General features: G+C 55.4%; 1 protein-coding gene across 3 annotated transcripts in view; it reads right to left on the bottom strand.

Moving 5' to 3' along the window:
* ZNF618 (zinc finger protein 618) overlaps positions 1–20957 on the bottom strand; it is a 163782-nt gene that overhangs the window by 38244 nt on the left and 104581 nt on the right. For 2 of the 3 annotated variants that reach the window (XM_012641147.1, XM_012641148.1), the window contains exons 3-8: positions 20184–20443; positions 7384–7461; positions 6768–6806; positions 1925–2014; positions 1077–1112; positions 907–984 (exon numbers count right to left, since the gene is read on the bottom strand). In XM_012641147.1, the coding sequence (XP_012496601.1) occupies positions 907–984; positions 1077–1112; positions 1925–2014; positions 6768–6806; positions 7384–7461; positions 20184–20443 (581 nt within the window). Of the gene's footprint in view, positions 1–906; positions 985–1076; positions 1113–1924; positions 2015–6767; positions 6807–7383; positions 7462–10764; positions 10861–20183; positions 20444–20957 lie in introns of all 3 variants that reach the window. The other variant, XM_012641146.1, reaches the window with a different exon arrangement.

Below are 20957 nucleotides of genomic sequence, written 5' to 3'. Positions count from 1 at the left end.
AGCCACACCGGTCTTCCTAAAAGGCAAATCTGATCGAGTCCCTTACCCACTTAGTAAACTCTCTGGCTCACTCCCCTCAGGATGAAGTCTAGATGCTGCCTCCTGGCATTCAAGGCTAAGACCCGAACCTGTCATCGATTCTCAGAACCAGCACTGCTCTCCTGCCTCTGTGTGACATGCGGGCTCATGCCTGACCCTCGTCCCCACTCTGAAAGCCTCCTGCAGCTCCCTGCATTCTGTGTTGTACCTCTGCTTGATTGTATACTGTCCCCACACCCAGTCCCAGTGTGAATTAACCAAGGGCAGGGCCACCCCTGTCCTGGTCACTGCTGCGTCCCCACAACACTCAATACAAGTCTGCCGGGAACAGGCCAGTCACATGTGTGGCTCCTGCCCTCAAGGGGTTTTCCTGGGACAAGGACAGAGTGTCTGCACATGGCTGCCCTGGACGGCTCCATTCGCTGGTAAACCCGTTCAGATGACTGTAACAACAGTTGTTTTCTTAGCACCTACTATGTACCAGGCACTGTGCTAACAAATGGTTTACACCCATGATCTCATTTAATCCCCCAACAAACCTGCGGGGAAATGTCACCCTCGCTCCACAGGCGGGGAGGCTGAGGTTCAGGATGGCTAACAGACCGCGAGGGCGCCCAGCGCACAGCCAGTGAGCCGGGACTCAGCCCCAGGCCCGGCTGCCTTCACCGCCCTGACCTGGCCCTGTGCTGTCCTGCAGCTCCTCGGAAGCTGAAGTCCTAAGACCGACCAGCCTAACTGACAGGTGGGTGCCGCTGCTGCGGGGTGAGTGATGCCACGTGCCCTCCCCCTCCCCCAGCAGTGGGACTCAGCCCTGCCGCCCCCACCAGCCCCCACCCAGCCCTTGGCCCCAGAGAGAGTCCCGCATACTTGGCCCGATTTTCTGGAACGGTTCCGGGGGCTCCTCCTTCACCTCGTCAGTGGCCACGACGCCTTGGTCGAAGGGGTCTGTGGGAGAACACATGGCCCTTAGCACCCGGTCCCCCAGGTCTCAGGGGCCCAGCCGGGGATGGGGGAGGTGAGCAACCACGAGGACTTACCTGCGCGATTCTCAGGGGCCCCTTCCACGCTAAACACTGCGCCCGGGCGGGAGGCGGCAGCCGCAGGAGGAAAGAAGCAAACAGGAGCCCGTTAGTCCCTGCCCAGAGCTGCCTGTCCGCCTGCTCCCTGTCTCCAAACCAGGGAGTTTGCCTCCGGGGCGGTGTGGAAGCCCCAGAGAGCCAGGGGCAATGTGAGGACACATCCCAGCCAGGACGCAGCCTGTGCCTCAGTTCCTCATCCTTGCTGCGGACAGGCTTCCACCCCCGGGACAGGCAGACACCGCAGGTTCCCAGCGTGCACTTGAGGGGCCAGGGCCGGAGGGAAAGGAAGAGATTAGGAGGAGAGAAAAAGAGGAGGTGTGACAAAGGGTGAGCCAGGGCTCAAGATGAGCTGGGGGGTGGGGCCAGAGAGGGAACCCCCAGGGTCCTTTCCAGGTCCAAGACCCTCTTTCTAGGATGTTTAAAGACTCTTAAAACGTGTTACCTCAATTTATTGTTCTAATTTCTGACTCTATAATCTAAGAGGTTAAAATACCATCATTCATTTTTAAAAATTGGTTTAATTTCACCAGAACATGTGCATACTAAAGAATCAGATGAAACTGTAAAATGACTCGATACGAAATCCCAATATTCTTCCTATTTTGACCTATAAAAATGGCGATTTCACTTGGCTAACCTAAATAGGAGTGTATGTGGGGTATGACGAGGACGTTCCCTCCCCTTGAGGTTCTGGCTGCTGCCGGACCTTCCTCTGGGTGGGAGGGAGGGAGGGCGGGCTGGGGGCTGGTGACCCCAAGGAAGAGCACCTCTTTGCACAACTCCAAGGAGCGAGGGGCCTGACTCACCATCCACTGCGTGCAGGTCTCGGTGCTCTTGGAAACAGCTGTAGTATTTGTACTTCTTCCCGCAGATGTCACACGTGTACCTGAAATTGTCTGCAAGGGATGGACAGATGCATGCGGTTACTAGGGCTTTCGGTCATTTGGGGCAGGGTTTTTCTGGCCCGATCATCTGCCTCAGGAACCAAAGATGGGACTAGCCTAGTCTGGCCCCAACTGGATGACTCCACGGAGAATTGGCCCCTGAGCCCGTCTGCGCCTTGGCGCTGCCCAGCTCTTCTGGACCAGGGAGGGCCACGGCACAGCCACTGCCTGGAACGCCCCGCTTCTCCTCCCCCTGTGCAGCCAGTGCTGCCCTGTGCTCCTTCCTGGGTCCGCAGGGTAGAGGCTGGGGTGTTCGGGGTCCTCTGCGGAGATCCAGACCGTGCAAGGTGACCAGGGAGCCTGGAAGTGACTCCCCAGCCAATCCCCAACCCTGCCCTATGTAGGCCGAGCTCCTAAGGGCCTGGTTCATAACTGGTCCCACGGACCGTCATAGAAGTCCCATGAGAACATTAACAATCACTGCCCCACCACGCACAAGGCATCACGACATGCAAGGCGCCAGGCCACGCTCTTCCCCTACGTTGCCTAAGTTACTTCTCACAACAGAGGGAGGAAGTAGTCTCTCATTTTACATGTGGGGAAACTGAGGAACAGAAGGGACCTGCCCTACATCCACAGCTTGGGAGATGGCGCCCAAGGATCCTTGCCTCCTTGTGTTTGCGCCCTGTGTGACCCCTTCCCTGTGAGCCTTGGCTGGACCTCGAGACTTGCTTCCAATGAACAGAGGCAGTAAAAGTGATGGGATGTCACTTCTGACGTTAGGTTACGAAAGATCGTGAGTTTCATCTTGAGCACACCTTCTCTCTCTGGCTCACATGCTTGCTAGCTGCCATGCTGTGAGCTGTCCCCTGAGACGCAGGTGGCCAGGAGCTGAGGGCAGCCTCTGGTGAACAGCCAGTGAGGAACAGAGGCCCTCAGTCCAAGGGCGTGGGAAGGACTGGACCCTGCTAACAACCCCGTGAGCAAGCTTAGAAGCAGCTCCTCCCTAGTCGAGCCTTGAGATGAGACCACAGCCCCGTCCGACTCCTTGACTGCAACCTGTGAGAGACCCAGTGAAGCCATACCCAAACCCTGACCCCAGCACCTGGGGAATAATCAATATTTGTTGCTTTAAGTCATTAAGTTTTAGAGACATAGCACTAGAAAACTCACACGGGGCCTGAGTTTGGGTGAACTGCCCAGGTCTACCCGAAGCCTGAGGCAGGAACCACATGGGACACCACCCTCTCCGTGCAGGCATGCCTCTCACATTTGTGCGGGCATGCACCTTGTGTGCACATCCCTTTGGCTACATTGGGAGGGCCCACTAATCCCATCTCCGTGAGACGCCCGGGCACAGAGAGGCTCGGCAGTTTGCTCGAGGCTGCGTGGAGAGGAAGCGCCAGGATTCAAACATTCCTTAACCCCAAGCTGAGACTGAGTCGGGGCATATGGTCCTTCTCTGTCCTGATAAGCCGCCTGTCGGTCCTGGGCTGGGGTACTTCCCTCTTGGCCCCTCTCCTGCCCCTCAGCACCCGAACAGAGGCTGCAATGCCCATCCCCAGGCTGTGTTTCTAGGCAATTCTGTGGGAAGATTTTTGGCCCTCTAATAGCTGAACTGAGGGACACAGATGACATTAGCTGTGTCCCCTCCCAGCTCCACCCTCACCTCCTCCATTGCACTGGCAGTCTCTGGAAATGCCTCAGCAGACGCCAGGGCCCTAGAGACAAACTGGTCCCTGAGCGGGGAGCCCACAGCCTTGGCTCTGGCAGACACTGTGAGGATGCCGGGTACCAGAAGCACCCGAGGGAGAGGTGCTGGGGGTGGGGAGAGGGCTGCAGATGAGCTGAACCCTGGGGCCTCCTCCCAGCTGGTGGTTCTAGGATCCCACCCCTGGCTCAGGCCTCCTTCCTTTCTCATGGCCAGCCATCCAGCCCAGACAACCACCTCCCCCACCAGGTCCCATGCGGAATCAATCCCAGTATGTCCTACGCTGACCAGTGCTGCTCCAGGTCCGCTGCCACCTGCCCGCTTGCTCGTCTCTGCCACACACCTCCCCAGCCAGCGGGCCACCCCTCACCTCAAGGCCACGCAAACTGCCAACCCTCTGCTGCTGAGAAGCACCCCCACACCACGACGGCTCCTTGACCCGGACGGGGACCCCATTCCTGGGCCCTCCTCAGGCAGGAGTTGAATAGGACAAGAGAGATACCCTCAGAGGAGGAGGGCAAAACACTCTTTTGTCAGTGAAACTACACTTTCAGAACCCTGTGAGAGCTCAGTGTCTCCAGAAATGCCACAGCAAATCCACTTTGGGAGGTGGGCCCTGGAGTCAGGCAGCCCGAACTCAAACCCAGCTCTACCACTTACAAGTGCGGCAGACCTCAGACATGCTCCCCATCCCCTGGGCCTCGGTTTTCTCATCTGTAAAATGGGAATAATGATAGAGTCTTCAACTCCTAAGGTTGTAATAAGGGAGCATAATGCCTGACATCCAATAAATACCTTGGAAATGTTACCCAGTATCGTTTACAAAGTGAATCAACGTGACAGTAGCAAGAGAATCACAGGTGGGGCTCATCTTTTATTTTCTTAGCTGAGAGATGGGTGAGTGGATATGTCTTAATGCTTCTATGTGTGACTGCCCTATTTTCCTAATAAATAAATGAAAGGTTTCTAGACTAGAATGTGTGAGACCTCATTTCTAGGTCTACCTCCACCGCTAACAAGCTCCCCCTCTCTCTGGGACTTAGTGTCCTCATCTGCAAAATGGGTAGGCTGGACTCAGTCCTCTCAAAGTGAACGCTTTTGGCTCCAAGACCCCACGGCCAGGCGCTCTGAGCAGGCGCTGTTGGCCTGGGTCAGGGTGGGGGTGTAGGGCTGAGAATAAAATAGAGCACACCGACCGTGGGGAGAAAACTGCACGGGGAGAAAGGGAAAAGTGATGGAAGAACTAAAAATACCTCTGGCTGCACAGCCCTCGACAACCGGCAGCCCGCGTACAGCGGAAGCAGGCGGAACACAACGGCTCGTTGAGGGGCTGCCGGAGAGGCCAGGGGCCCAGAATAGCCGAGGAAGGAAAGATAAATAGGGAAGTTCTTTAAATGTGTGGCTGACCGCAGGCAGACCATGGGAGCCAGAAAAGAATGGAGCTATTGAGGGACACGGGAGTCCAGGGCCAGGCTGGGGCAGGGCGGCAGGCCGGGGAGGGGCGGGCTTCTGCCTCCTCCCAGCTGGGGGCTGTGGCAGGTGTCTAGCCAACCTGGGCCTGCTTCCCCTCCAGATCACGGAGGAATCGAATCCTCGCAGCCCCGCCTGCCTCTCCTCTGGTGAGGAATCCAGACAGAGAGCGGACGGGAAGTGCTTACAAGGAACACCACTGGGACCGGGCCAGTTAAAAAGCCGTCTCCAGCCACAGGCACCTCTTCAAACTGCTTCGATTTGGGGTTTTGGGGGTACTATTTGTTTACCATCTTAAAAACTATCTATGGTGGTATAACAAACACATAGAACAGCACGCGATGGTCCGTGGGCCAAATCCCGCCCAGCATCTGTTTGGTCAGGGAATCATTTACATCGCGGCTCTGGCGTGTGCCTGCTACAAGGGCAGGGCCGAGTAGTTGTGACGGAGACGTCTGGACTATAAAGTCTAAAATACCTACCATCTGGCCCTCGGCAGAAAAAGTGTGCCAACCCCCGATATAGAACAATGTATAAATCATAAACGTGTCATTCATTCAATTTCTGCAAACTGAAAACACGCATGTAACTGGCACCCAGCTCAGGAAACAACACAGAAGCCCCTTCCCCAGGGCAACCACTCTTCTGACCTCTACTAGCATCAGTTTCAGCTGCTTCTGTACTTTCTATACACGGGACCTCAGAGGATGAACTTTTGCGTCCGGCTTATTTTGCTCACTGTGTTTGTGAACGTGAGTCATCCATGTGGTTGTGTGTGGCTACGAGTTCTTCTTTCTTACTACCGTACAGGAGTCCTTTGTGTGAATATACCTGTTCATCCCTTCAACAAGCACTGGAAATTTGGGCAGTTTCTGGTTTGGAGCTGTTAGGAACAGTACGCTAAGAACAATCTAACTCACACCTTTTGGTGGACGTGGGCACACGTTTCTGCTGCACACACACCTAGGGGCAGAGCCGCTGGCTTCTGGAGCTCGGTGTTGCACACCCGCCTGGCAGGTTGCTCACCAGGCCTTGGGGTCTGGAGTGGGAAGGAGGGCCTGTGTGCAGCAGAGCAGAGCACTGTCCCCAGACGGCAGGGCCCTGCGCCGCCACAGCTGGGATAAGGCACCCAGGGCAGATCACCAACAAGCAACCGGTGCCCGTGGCTGTGGGTGCGCATGAGATGACTCTGAAGCAGCATTTCCCAAAGTCAGCTACGGAGCCCCAGGGCCGTGAGTCAGAGTCAAAGAACACAGGAAACTAGACAGGCTGGCTTCCCACTGGGGACACACAGGCACATCTGCCAGTGAACGGTCCCAAGACGTCCACTGCAAAGGAACCCAGCTATCCTAGTACAACTCAGGTTGCCCACAGTTATGTGGCGAGAGAAGCCTTTCTTGCCACGGAACACACTTTGGGAAGGGTGGCCCTGAGGTACCATGCTCCGGTTTCATAAAGACTCTGGCCCAGCAACGTGTCTCTCAGAGGCCGCTCAGGGCAGTCCAGGGGGAGGGGACAAGCGTCTTCTCTTCCTCCCTCCCAGCCCTCAGCCCCCACCAGCCACAAGGGGGAAACAGTACTCACTGCTTTGGGAGGCTCCCTCCCCAGAGGTGGCTTCAGTGTCTGCAGAGAGAGAGGGGGAAGGAGGTGAGTGGATGGTGAGCTGGCGCTGAGCATGAGGGAGAACCCGGGAGGGCTCTTCCCACGGGAGCTGCAGGGGGAGAGCCTCAGAGTCCTCCCGGGGCCCTGACGTCAGCCAGGCCCCAACCCGTGCCTGCCAGGCTCAGAGAAAGGCAGCTGCCACCCCTCCTGTGCCTCAGCTTCCTCATCTTCAGAACGGGAAGCAGATGTCCAGCCCCTCACCCAAGGTTGTCATGAGTAACACATACGATGACTCGCGCACGTGCCCCATGGGAGCCGCTGGCACAGAGCAGTGCCCATGCGTCCTGGAGGACAAGGCCGCGGGGGCAGGCGGCAGCCTTCTAGGAGAGGCCGGGTGGTGAGTCCTGCTGGCTCCCCTCCGCCCCTGTGCTCTCCCACACCAGGCGGCCGCCCTTCTCCTGCCTGGCGCCCTCCTACTGAGGAAAGATGGAAGAGACCCCGGGAGACTGGAGCTCTCAGGGCCTCAGGGTCGCCCAAGAGGGGCCCAAGTGCGAAATGGGTACTTCCCTGGGCTCTGCCCTGCGGACATCCCACTCACCTCGGTGTGCCCGCACGTGGGTCTGGAAGCAGTTGTAATACTTGTACTTCTTGCCACAGATTCCACACTCATAGGACCCTAGAAAACAGGAGAGGGAAGGATTGGTCAGCTGGCACCCAACGTCTGCGACCACAAGGCCCCAGGACCCAAGTCCAAGCACAGCTGACTCTGCAACGGGGGCAGGGGCGACCCCTGGCAAGCAAATAGGCAGCACCGTGCCAGATGTCAGTCAGGACGCCCGGGTCTACGTCCAGGTTTGCCTCCTGCTCTGAGTGACCTTGGGAAAAGCCCCTCTGCCATCGCTGGGCCTCAGTTTCCAAATCTGTAAGATGGAGAAGGTGACTTTTTCAACTAACCCTCACACTTATACCTTGAGAGGAAAAAGGAGATGGACAAAAAAGTGCTCTGAAAGGAATAAATCTCATCCACATAAGAAAATCATCACTTAAATGCAGTAATTTCCAGCTATCCCTTTTTCTTGCCAGGATGAGACAGAGGTTAAGAGGACAGGCTTTGAATCAGACACACCTGGGTCCCTGTCTGCCACTTACCAGCAGCATGACCTTGGTAATTTCCTGAGACACACCAAGCCTCAGTCTGCCCATCTGCAGACTGAGGGCTAAAGGTACCTACCTTACAGGGGTGGCCCACACTTCCCCTAGCATGTGCCCAGCCCTACTACACATATGCCTGGCTAGCAGAGGAACCCCCACACCCGCTGAGGAGCTGCCCTGTTCCCTCAGACATACAGAGACCAACATGGTGAAGACACCTGACTCCAGCCCCCTGCCAGGCCCTTCTCCCAGGAGCAGGTAGACTAAAAGGGCTAAACTCCCAGTGGGCGCTGCAGACAGGCTGAAGGAGGAGCCCACCCACGCAGAGCTCGGGGCTCAGGCCCATAGCAGGAAGCCAAGCAGAGACCTTCAGAGCCAGCCTGTCAGGGACCCCAGGAGTAGAGGCTCTGCCCATCCCCCACCTACTGGTGCCCTCATGACAGTCTGATGCCACCTGGACCAGGGCCCCCGCTCTGCCTAACAGAATGGCCAGGGACAAATGCAGAGGCCCTGGCCCACTCTAGCTTAGTGCTCTAGAGCGGCTGGGGTGGAGGCCTAGGAATCTGCCTCTTCCAACAAGGTCCTCAGGGGACCCTGGCACCCGGCGTCCGGGCGTGGGAAGTGCTGGTTTACGGTCAGGTCTGCGATGGAGTCCCAGCCCTGCCACTTACTGGCGGGGCCTCAGCGTCCTCCTTGGGAAAAGGTGGATGGTGCAGGAGGGTCGGTGTGAAGGCTAAGTGTGAATGGTGTTCCCGGCACAGGAGCAGACCCTTGGTGAGGGCGGACATCTAAGCTCACGCTCTCTTTGGACCTGGCTAGAAGTAGAGGCCCGTTTGCTAGGTGTGCGCCTGCGGTATTGGATGAAGCCAAAAGCGGGCGGGATGCGGAGTCTGAAGGTTAGCTTAGCTCTGCCCCCTCTTAGCTGTTTGAGCTCAGACACCTAAGACACGCCCCTTTACCTGTCTCAGCCTCAGTTTCCCCACCTGTAAAACAGGACTATGATTCCTGCATATCATGATGAGGTCAGGAGCAACAGGACTGACTCTGTGAGTCATCTGGCACACGGCAGGTACTGAGGGACAGTAGCCGGTGCTACTGTGACTCCTTGGGTCACTCCAGGGGCTGCTGTCACCCTAACAGCAGCGTGGGATTTAGCAGTGTCATTTAGTGGTTTGTGTATGTGTTACCTTGTCACGCAGGGGAAAATACATCATGTGGACGGCAAAGATCAGGCCACGTATTTCTCTGCATTCAGCCGCCCTGCGACTGGCACACAGCGAGGGCCCGGTAAACTCGCAGTGTCTTGCTGTTCTGCTCATCGGTCACCAAGTGCTGATGCCTCCCGCCCTTCTCGCTGCCTCCTCCCACTCTTGAGCAGCTTCTGCCAGCTCCCCTTCAACCAGTTGGGAACCTATGGAGCATCTGCGCTGTGCCCAGCACTGAGGCTCCAGCCGTGAGCAAGGTGTGCTCCCTGCCCTCTATCTAATGGGAAAGGGACAGGCCACCAGGCACCAGGTGATGTTAGGACAGCAAGCGCAGGGCCTGGGGCACAGAGGCAGGACCCTGCCCAGCCACAGTGAGGGGCCAAGTCAGTGGAGTCGAAACTGTTCATCACCAACTCAAGTCCCGATGGGCTTTATGGGGTCCTCTATCAGCCCACGGAGAGAGCTGAGGGCACAGGGGACCTTGCTCGTGGGTCTCATCCCATAGAGGGAGCCCTGGGGACCACGATGGCTCCTCAGCCATCTCCTGACCTCCTGATGCAGAGTGAGGCACCTTGCCCAGCACACTGGGCCTCCAGACTGCGTACTGGGTGCTGCCAGGAGGGGCCTTCAGTGTAGTCTTCACTCACCCTAGGACCCCAGGCCCACCTGCCACTCACTCACCCTAGGACCCCAGGCCCACCTGCCGCTCACTCACCCTAGGACCCCAGGCCTGTCAGCCACTCACTCACTCTAGGACCCCGGGCCACTCCTACAACTCACTCACTCTAAGACCCTGGGCTCCAGGTTCCCTATCTGTAGATGGGTCCAGAGGGGCAGAGAGGTGGGAGGTGGAGTGTGGGGAGAGTTTACCTGAGTGGCAGCCCACAGTGCAGTGATGTCAGCAAACTGGGTTCAAATCCCAGCTCACCACATACCAGCGAGGGAGCCCACAACAAGTCATGGAACAACTACGCCTCAGGCTTCCTCTCTGTAAAACCGTCCCCACCTGGGCGGGGTGTGAGCAATACTATGCGTCCTTAGCACAGTGCTGGCCACACTGCAGGCACTCAATAAATGACAGCTGCTGTTACCGTCAGCATTTTCCGAAGTGTTTTCTTTGGAACCCAACTCCCTAAATGCCTCCCAGGGAAAAGAGGAGCATGGCCAAGTGGGTGTGAGGAAGGCCTCATGGCTGGCCCGCTGGGAAGACACAGTGCGCGGCAGAGGCCGCAGCTCGGAGGAGCCCAGCAGTGCAGGGAGCCAGCCACTGTGTAACCTGAGGCTCCCAAACACATTTGGCCCCAGAACCATTTGCCCTCTTGGCTTGTTTCACAGAGTCGCAGCCCAAAGGAAGTGCTGCCAAAATGGTCCGCACATTCTAGACTTCCAGATTCCCACTGCTCTACCATCCCTCCAAGACCCACGTGTTTCCACAGTCCCCAGGGCAGGCTCAGATTTGCTCCCATGTAGCAGGGACAGGGTGTTGGGGAGGGTGGCCCCTCTTGGCCCTGAGACACTAGTGGGGCCTGCTTACTCAGGGGCCTGCAGCTGATGGCTACGTCCAGCTGTGCCTCCCCCCGTGCTGGCCCCAGATCAGGCCCTGCCCCTCGGCCATCACGTACCAGATGCATATCTCAATGCTTGGTCAAAAATCCAGGTCCCTGAATACCGGCTTCGCACAGATCCACCGTGGGGGCTGCCTTCGGGCGCTTTTCCATCTGAATTACGTAAGAAATCAGAAAGAGCCCTTAAAGTTGGAGAATGCCAGGGATGTTAGGGGAGGAGCAAAGTCAGCTGGGGAGGGGGTCTGCGTCTAGGGCTGGCTAGCCACCTGCGCTTTCAGGGCCTCGGTCTCCCCAGCTGCACTTCAAGAAGGGTGGACAAGATCACACTATGTCTGTGTCTTCACTAAAGAACTTGTGCTGGCCGAGGGGCATCCATGTGTTCCCCAGGGAGGCTGGGGTATGGCAGAAAGAGGCAGCAAAAGGCTACAACCCCGTGAAGTTTTGTGTTTTCTCTGTATTGTGAGTTATCACTTGGCTAGAACATAGAATTTCTCCCCAAAAACCTTCCAGCAAAATTACCCTCCAAGGAGATGTGCCCCAGGCGTGCAGTGGCCTTGTGTTGGTCAAGATTGGTCAGTGGGGCTCTGGAGAGCCTTCTCAGGGACTCTTTGCTTGACCATTCTCGGTCTTGACACCTGGCTCCCAGCCCGGCATGTTTCCTCTGTTGCTGCCACACCCCCTGGCGCTCTCTTCCTCTGTGAACCACGCATGGCAGCCACCATCACCACGCCAAGTGTGGCAGGTTCATCTGCAACGCTTCTGCACGGACTGGCCTCTGACCCCACTGCCCCAGTGAGGAAGCGGAGGCTGGGGCAGGAGTGAGCCGCAACTCCCCCGGTTCACGCTGCCAAGTCGTGGGAGCAGGATCCAGACTCAGGTCACCCTCGCAACCCCAGCAGATACAGGTGATCTTTATCCCCATTTTCAGATGAAGGAAGCAAGGAGCAGAGAGGTGACACGCAGCGCCAGAGACTGCTCAGATCTGATTTGCTCCCGAGCCACACAGTCAGCCCCTTGGAAAGCACCGGAAGATACGGTGCTTGGGAACCTTTACCGCTGACCAAGCACATCGGGTCTCGTTTCCATCCTCCATCTTCCCTGAAGTCCTCATGAGGCTGGGGCAACTCAACACCCATTTCCAGGAGGAGCGTAAGGTTCCAGCAGCCACGCTGTCCAGGACTGGGGTTACTCAGCTAGTGGCTGGTGAGGAACCTTCAGGGCTCCAGAGCCATCCTATTGACACCATGCCAGGTCACCTGCTAGATGTCAGGTGAGCTGTGTGCCCCCTTCAGGGATGGGTCACTAGGGACAGCGGGCAGGGCTGGCGAGCACACGGGAGCTTAGCCTTTTCCTCTCCCACCCCTGCTGTCACTAGTGATGCAACAAGAATCCATGGTCCCCATCCTGACAAATCAGCGTTAACAGCTCCTGTCCAGCACTTTTCACAAGCACCTGGCAGAGACCTTGGCTTAGCTCCCTCCCTGGAGCGCTGGACAAACCAGGTGAGGCCAGGCGGGTCTAGTGCCCGAGGTCACAGAAGGGAGAAGTGGGCAGACACCTAGGAGAAGACAGTCCTCTGAGGAACAACGCCAGGCAGCAACCCTCAGCTCCTATCATGAGCACCCGCTGGCTCCAGAGAAGCTTGGACACCTTTCAGGATACACGCAAGGCAACAAGACAAGAGATCCAAAGGCAGGTGTGTGAGAGAAGAGCAACGCGAGGGTGGGGACAGAGAGACGGTTCCTTACTACGCACAGTCCTGTATTCAGCCTGGAGTCTTTCAGGAGCGGCTGCTCACAGAGCACACGTTTAGGAGAGCCCAGTCCTCTTGGTTCGAAGGTGTAAGAGGAGCTGCGCCCAGGGCTCGCCGGAGGACAGGGGACTTGGAGAGGGAAGTCGTGGACAAGTGGGTTTCCTGAGGCTCTCTGGGGCTTGGCCTCAGACTGAATGTCCTCTGGAGCAGGGTCTTCCCGGTAGAACGCAATGCCCTGGGGTGTGTGGAGGCTGCTCCCTGGGGTACGTGAGCACAAGCAGTCTTAGGAAAACTGTCAACTTCCAAACACGTTCTTTCCTAAAATCAACGCGCCAGAGCACACGGCAAGTGGGGAGAGTCCACTCACCAGTTCTCTTTTCCATTTGCACGGTCACCCTTCTCCCACGTTACGAACAAAAGGCAATTCTTTCACCCTCCTCCTCAATCCTGCTGTGGTGCCTTCCCCCAGGGAATAAAAACCTCGGGGCTCTGAGCAAAGAGATGACCCAAAATATCAGTGTCAGGGGTAGAAAGTGAGTGCATCTAATGACCAGGAACAACTCCTCTTTTGAATCGGGTCGTTTCCAATTCTCTGCTTTCAACAAAATTGAAGGAGGATATAATGGAGTTGTCAGTGAAGAGACCATTAAAAATACTGTCTGATGATAGACCCCCGTGTGATTTTTGGCATACAACTTGGAAGGAGTTCAAAGAATTGAGTGACACCGCTAAAACGGAACTCCATCGGCGCCAGCTCCATAAATGGGATCGGGCTTTCTGAGCACTTACACCTACAAAACCCCAAAAACAGGAATTAATGCTGAATCCTGTCTCCTTCTAGCAGTAAAAAATATTAATTCACAGATACATGAGCCAATTGAGAAGGAAAGAAAGCCCTACTCATTTCATTAAGAGGTGCGTTTTCAATAATTTTTACTTTTATGCCTACTATTTATTCAAATTTGTTTTTGATGAATTGTATGCTAATAACAACTCAATCTGGGGAAAGAAAAAGTGATTTAGAATGTAGAGCTTTATGATCCCAGGAAATTTTTTTTTTTTTTTTTTTAGAAATTTCAATTTCAATTTATGTACATCTTGTTATGGCAGATGAGTGTGAAACACTGATCAATAAAAGACTTTCAAGCATAAAAAATATATTACATCAGGATGAAATCCTGTGGGGGAAGTGGACTGGAAATACGAGTTCAAGGAGAGAAGGAACGATGTAAAATTTCTGACTGTTAAAGATGAGCTTTTTGGTATGTTTTTTAAGTGATGATGGCGGCTATCAAACAGCAGAGGTGTTTGGATCCCTCGGATACATTTAAAAGAGTGGTTCACAGTTTTATTTCCAAAATGCCACCTTTTTCTTTTTTTTTTACAGAATATTCTGCAAATGATATCCTTTGCAATTACTTAAACTTTGGCTAAAAATGTTAGCTATCAACTCAAACATGTGAAAGAGGATATACGGTTTTTCAAAATTGTTTTAGCCCACAGTGAACAAAGAGTGTCTGAAACCGCTGGTCTTTTAGATTCCTGTCCCTCCAGAGGTAACCCCAGAGGTACCAGCAGCCTGAGGCTTCAGCTAATACCCGTGGTATCTGTTTTGCATTTTTTGTCCCCATTTAAAAACACTTTCATACATATGACTTCACTCTGCCCCCAATGATTCTACTGTCAAGACGGGCAGATTTTTATCATACTCACTCACCACTCAAGACACTATGGCTCAGAGAGGTTAAGGGGTTTATCTAAGGCCCCACAGCAGGGTAGATCCTGGATCTCTTGACTTACAGCCCAGGGGCCCTTTCCAACAAGGGGCCCTCCAACCAGCACCCCTTTCCTGCCTCAGACTACCAGATGAAGAGTCAGTAGCAAAGACTGGGGTGGGAGCCTGGGAGGGTGGCCAGAATCCTTTCTTTCCAAGCGGCTGCAGCAAAGAGCTGAGTGTTGGTTCTGGCAGGCTCAGGTGCGAAGCCCTGCCAACAACCTATTGAAACAGGAAACGAACTATCAGCTGGCACTGTGAAGCAGGACCTGGCACCTACGCTGCTTGGGTTTGTCGTGGGCTGAAACCCACGTGGCCGTGTCTGAATGGCTGTCATGCTCTTCTGTTGCTCCTTCCAGGGCCACGGCCCAGCCACCAGCCTCCTCCTCTTTCCCCGGCTTCCCAGACAGCCCTGCGTGTGAGGAAACACCTCCATCCCTTGGTGCACAAAGCTCACTGCCTAGAAACATCCTTGTGGAATCCAATCTCCCGTCTATATGAACCTTGACTTCTCCCTTCCTGCACCCGTCCAGTGACCCTCCCTGACCACCTACGTCTGGGACAGGGAACTCACTCCCTCACAGGCCTGTTTCCAGTTACCAAACAGTTCCTACAATCATAAAGTCACTCCTTTCACTAAGTTGAAATCCCCCCTCCTGGTGACTTCTCTGTATTGCTCAGAGCTACCTGGAATGTGCCTGCTCTGTCTATCCCCTGCAAAATGCTACACGTTGTGACCATTTAAACTCTACCATCCCCCTCCTCATCCCCTCGCTGTCCTTAGTCTCTCCTCCCAGGACAAACAGCCCTTAGCTTTTCTGGGGGGCTCCTCCCACACTGAGCTAACTCTCTGGAAATAACCTGCTTGGTCCACAACACTTATCTGAATTGGAGCCCCGTTGAGTCTGGGCCACTCCCTCCCTCTGCAGGCTCCTGCACCGCCACTGGGGAATCTTGGGATCCCCCCCCACCGCCAGGTCTCTAGGCTCCTGTGGCTCTCCCTGGGCTCCCTCATCTGTGACCGCCTCCAGATTAAGGACCAATGGTCTCACAGCACAGGGAAGAACACCCACTGCTCGAACGTACATTTTGACCGTCATGATGAGATCCCGGCCTCCCTGTCTCTTGGAGTCAGGAAACTATCCCTGATGCTCTCATTGTAAACCCAGCTGTAAACAAGAATGACAAGTAGGTTTTCCAATTTTTCAATTCTAGCTGACTGGCTGTCAGCTAGAATATTGGGTACACAGTGCTGAGAAGGATTCTGAGGTGCGTTGTTGGGGCACTGTACAGTAATCAATTAGCAATGCCTGCCATGAACATGGAATTGGGCAGTAGCAATGGCAGTGTTTTACACTTTATCGTTCCTCACAGAGGAGGAGCTCCTGCAACCTCAAGTGTGACTCTGCCACTCCTTCTTGGGGCCGCTGTGCAGAGCTGCTCATGCGGCTTGTCAGGAGGGCAAAGGCATTTGTTAACTCACTTCCTTTCTCTTTTGATTTTATCCAACAAAGTCATCAAGTTTAGTATGACCTCTGTTCTTCTTGCTAAAAAAGGAAGCTCTGGGTCTTGCCCCTAAACCCTACACCAGCTCCAATGGCTGTGACGTTCTTTCTAAGAGTGAGAGACGCCCTTCTCAGACAAGGAATTCTCTGGGCAGCAGGGAAGTGGCAGCAGCCACTGCAGACTTGGCAGCCAGCCTCCTGGGCACTGATGCCCCTCCAGAGTCCCAGCCTGAGGAGCTGCCAAACGCCATCCACGTGCCCATGACCCGAGCTCCTCCACGGGAAGTGCCTTGGATAATGTTTGTGTCACTGGGAACATTGTTTGTCTGATGGCTATTAAAGGGCCAGTGTGGACTTGGGGAGGCTCCCTCATGGCACAGCACTGGGTGACCAAACAGGGACACCATTCTATTCAGCAACAGAGCCCTGTCTCTGAGGCCCGAGTGAGGCTGGGTGAGCGAAGTACTCAGGAGGCCCTTGGCTCTGCTAACCAGGCACTCCCCTGCCAAGTGCCTCGGGAACATGTTGACTCCCCCACGCCCGGCCACCAGGGCACAGAAAGCACACTGTGGCATGAGCTTGCTTAAAGCCAAGGCTCTAACCAGCATCCCACCCCCAGCTGCGTCCCAGGAGTGGTGTCTCTACTTACTGTACTTTTGGAAGCGGGTAGGAGGCTGGTGCTATGAGGTAGAGTGGGCCCTTCTGGACAGGAAGAAAATGTCCTCGACTTGCTGAGTGACCTTGGGCAACTCTTTTTGCCTGGCCCTCTATAAAATGAGGGGGTCAAGTATGTGAAATTGATAGCATGTGTAGCCCCACTACCCACTTCTACATTCAGGGCAGACATCAACAATCGATTACACTACCCTTTAGAATCTTTAACACAGAACAGCCAGTAGCAACTGCTTGGACTTGGACCACATGACAAATCTACTTGCCATCTTGAGATGAGTGAGTTCAAAAGGCTCAATGCTAACACTGGTTTTTTAATCCCTTTCTATCTGGGTGATGAGGCCAAGCTGGCTTCTTCTGACACCCTTGGGCAGGAAGGCCTGCCTTGACACCCTTGGGCAGGGTGTCATACCTTCACCATGCAAGATTAGCCACCATGATCAGTGGCGAGCACCTGGCCCTGCTTTGGTAGGACTCCAAACCGGTGGCTCCACTTATAACATGCCACTGGGGCTTATATATCTTTTTCACAGGGGCCTGCCATAAATAGCTTACTCCAAAGTTCCGCAAGGTGCTCCAAGTCCCTGAGTCTGAGGGAGGCAGTACTAGAAGAACGGCTGGGGCTGAGCAGGTTTCCCTGTCCAGTTAGATGAGAAAGCTGAAGCCCACTTAGAACCCGTGTCTTCTCACACCTCACCCAGCGCCAACTTTCTTCCCCGTGCCACTGTTTCTCTATATCACACTGGCTTCCTTCTTAGACTGGGAAGAAAAGCAGACACGACTACTACTCCTTCTCCTTGAAGAGGTACTTTATGCTATTAATACTGGTACTACCAGAGTAATAGCTCATCGTTTACTAAGCACGATGCTGAGCGTCTGCATGCATTATCTTCTTGCAGCCTCAGATAACCCCACAAATTTGCAATCATGGGAACTGAGGCACAGAGAGGACAAGGAACCGGCGGGAGGTAGCACACCTACTAAGTCCTAGAGCCTGATCCACTCCGAGCTTGAGGACCTCAGCTCATCCTTTGCAAGCAACACTGTTCCCTTCCACTGCTTTGCGTGTTCACCCCTGTGAGGCGGCCAGGACAGGGACCACACTTCATTTAACAGATGAGGACACTAAGGCACAGCACGGCGAGGACCCTGCTGGTAAGCGGCAGCTGAGCTGGACACCAGCAGTGGCGGCTGGCATGAGGCTGGCGGGCCCCGGGGCTCGCACCGTGCGGGCAGCTGGCTCAGGCAAGACTCCCAACATTTCCCGGGCCGCTCTCCCCGCTGAATCCAGACCGCTGGCTCCATCCCAAGATTCAGATTCAACGACCCTTCCCTGGGCACCTCCCGGTGAAGGGCAGAAACAGCTACTGGGTTAGCCCTGAGTCTTAACACACGCACCGAAGGGAGCAGGCGCACGTCCTCTCTTCCATTAGCTAACAAATCCACTAGTGATTAACACCGTCCTTGGCCTCGGGGAGTCAGCACTGACGAGGGGAGGTCGGGCGAGGGCCCCTGAAAACACTCGCTCTCTCGTTCAGCACTGCGCTGTCACTTCTGCTGCTCCCCCAACATCCCTGCTTCCCTCCCATTCTGTCACGGGGAGGATGGCATCTCCTGGCCTCTCTGAGGTTGGGCGGGGCCTGGTGACTTGTGCGGCCAGTGACTGTGAGTGGAGTTAACGTCTCTCGCTGTGGCTACGGCAGCTGATTTCCAGTGTGAGCCCTCCCAGAGCTCGCCTTCCCTGTCACTCGGCTGGCAACATTCCACAAAATGACTGCTTTTAGCCTGGGCCCAGAGCAGAGGGGAGCCCCGCGTTCATGGCGGACGTGCAGTGCAAACTAGAAATAAACCTTTGTGGTTCTGAGCTATCAAGATCTCTTGTTATTTTTAGGGTCTTTTGTTACTGTAGCATAACCTAGTCCAATCCTAACAGTGACAGCACCGACGTCAACATCGCCATTCCCAGAAACCAATACTTTACAAGGCACTGTGAGGTCGACGGGGGGGAGCGTGGAGACATAAATCAGGCAGATCCTGGAGCTCCAATCTCTAGGGGCTCCCAATCTCCAGGCACAGACAAAGCCCCTCTAAGCTAAAGAGACAGTGGGAAGTGCCCCAAATGAGGGGCAGGGTAAAAACAGATCGGTCTGACCAGAAGAGACCAAGGAAGGCTTCTGGGAAGAGATGGCGCTGGAGTTGGCCTTAAAGGATGGGTTAGATTTGGGCATGTGGTAATGGGCAAGGCCTTCCTGGGAGAGGGAACAGCATGAGCAAAGTAGAGGAAGAGCAGACTGCACTAAAATGAAAGGTCTGGGAAGATCAGAAGCAAGAAACGGGCTAGAAGGCCCAGGTTATAGAGTGTTTTGATGACACATCCCAGACTCTAGAGACAGTGGAGAGTCCCAAGGTTTAGAAGCAAGGGAGCGACATGGCCAGTGTTTCGTTTTTGCCTCCTGGCAGCCAGAGCAGAGGGCAGGTAATACCAGGTGGGGAGACACAAAAACATGGCCTTTGGGGTTAGGGGAAGTGCTGCAATGTCCCAGGTGGGGCTGATGACGGCCACCGCCAGCAGAGGAACAGCTGGGAAAGGGAGTTCCAGGCTGATCCCCAGCAGTTGGGAAGAACAGGCAACAGGACTTGAGTCTGAACTCCCAGAAACAGACACAGGGAACCTCCCCACGAGGCCTGGGGTGCCACATGCAGGAAGACAGAGACGCCTGCACGTCGGGAGGAGGTAAGCCAGAGCTGGGCGGGGAAGGGCAGCGGAGAGGAAGGCGGTGGCAACACTTCTAAGAACACGCTGGGCATGGCAAACGCAGAGGAGGGCGTAGACGGAAACGAAGTCTGGGGCCAGGACGAGGCAAGGCCTCTGGCTGAGGAACGTGGACTGTACTTCACAGACCAGGGCTTGCAACTTGTGCCCACAGTCACTCTGACCCACAGATGCGTTTTGTTTGGCAGATTTCAAAAGGTGAATTAGTTGCCAACATCTAAAGCCAAAAGAATTTACATCAAATTTTCATTCTGGTGTGTGATTTGTCCAGAGATGTGGCAGCGCTGTGCCTGTAACCCCACCTAGCCACCACCGCACGGCAGCTGGGGAGCAGCGCCCCCCGCGCATGCAGCGTGCCTTCTCCAGCTGGACGCGGTCCCGCCACCTGTCCCCTGGCTCATCTCTGTTACGCTACACGTTGGCCCCTGGGGGCATCTGAGTCTGAACCTGGCAGTCGTGCAGGGACCCCTGACGGGGAGCCCTGGCTCGTGCTGGAGACCCGAGGGGGAGAAATCGTTACTGAGATGCCAGATTCCACGGAGCACCTTGGGGCCCGGCCCTGGCCAGGAGAGGCAGGAGCAGGGGCCGTCTGTCACTGATTCGATCCTAACTGGGTATCTGCTCTGCGCAGGACCTGTGCTGGGACCTCCCTCCCGCAAGGCGGGAGAAAAGCAGACAGGCATTTAGCACACCAAGCAAGAAGGGCTGTGCTAGACCCGCCAGGGCTGTGGAGTCCCCACGCGTGGGGATTCGCTGGGTCCACAGAAGGTTCCAGGCATTTGACTTAAACAGGGTCTTGAGCAATGGGTAGGGTTTTGCCACATTAGAAATAAAGAGAAGAACTCTCCAGACTAGACCTGCACGAGCAAAGGCAAGGGCTAAGGAGCTCAGTCTCTCCTTGAGGGCAGAGGGGAGCCCTCAGCCAGGGAAGGGGCAGAGTTGCCAGGCTCCATGCTCCCACCCTGGTCCTAGCCCCGACCGTCAAGGACAGGAACTCACCAAGGGTCTGCTGGTTGCGGACACCACCGATCACCACGCAGATCTCGGCAGGCACGTCGCCGGTCCCATCCTTGCCAACCGCCTTCTTCTCCTCCTTGGCCTCGCCCTGCCAGATCACCTCCTGGATGTAGTCATCGGGCAGCTCCGTCTTCACCTTCACCTCGGTCATCGTCCCCTGCTCGGCACTCAGCGAAGCCTCAGCCGGCACCGGCTCTGGGCCCTCCACCTTGGTGCTCTTCTGGCTGCGCTTCAAGCGCTCCCTGGCAAAGAAGAGAGGCTGCTCAGGGTGGACCCCAGACCCACCCCCAGACCTACGTGGGAGCCTACCAGCCCAGGACACCACAGAGACATGCAAGGCTGTGTATATAGTGAACGGCACGGCCCCCAGCCCACTTAGCCTCCTGCACGCCCCCATGGCTGCCCTAGGCTCCTCTAGGGAACCCTGGGGCTCCAGGGAGCCCAGTTTGAAAACCACTGGCCTAGTATGGCTCCAACTCCATCCATTTTACAGCTGGGGAAGCTGAGGTCTAAAGAGGAATACAGATGTGCCCAGCTGCCTCACCTGCCGCTTCTTTGCACTAATCACAACTGGAGTTACAAGAGACCTAAAACAGCACTTCTGGGTGGTTGAAATCAGTTCTTGTCAAACCTCGACGTGCTTATAAACCGGGTGGAGATCTTGACAAGATGCAGATTCTGGCATAGCCGGTGCGGGGTGAGGCCTGAGATCCTGCATTTCTAACAAGCTCCCAGGTGGGACCAGCGCTGCCGGTG

Source organism: Propithecus coquereli, unplaced genomic scaffold (assembly GCF_000956105.1).
Source record: "Propithecus coquereli isolate 6110/MARCELLA unplaced genomic scaffold, Pcoq_1.0 Scaffold163, whole genome shotgun sequence".
NCBI lineage: Eukaryota > Metazoa > Chordata > Mammalia > Primates > Indriidae > Propithecus > Propithecus coquereli.
This window is presented reverse-complemented; position numbering and strand designations above follow the sequence as displayed.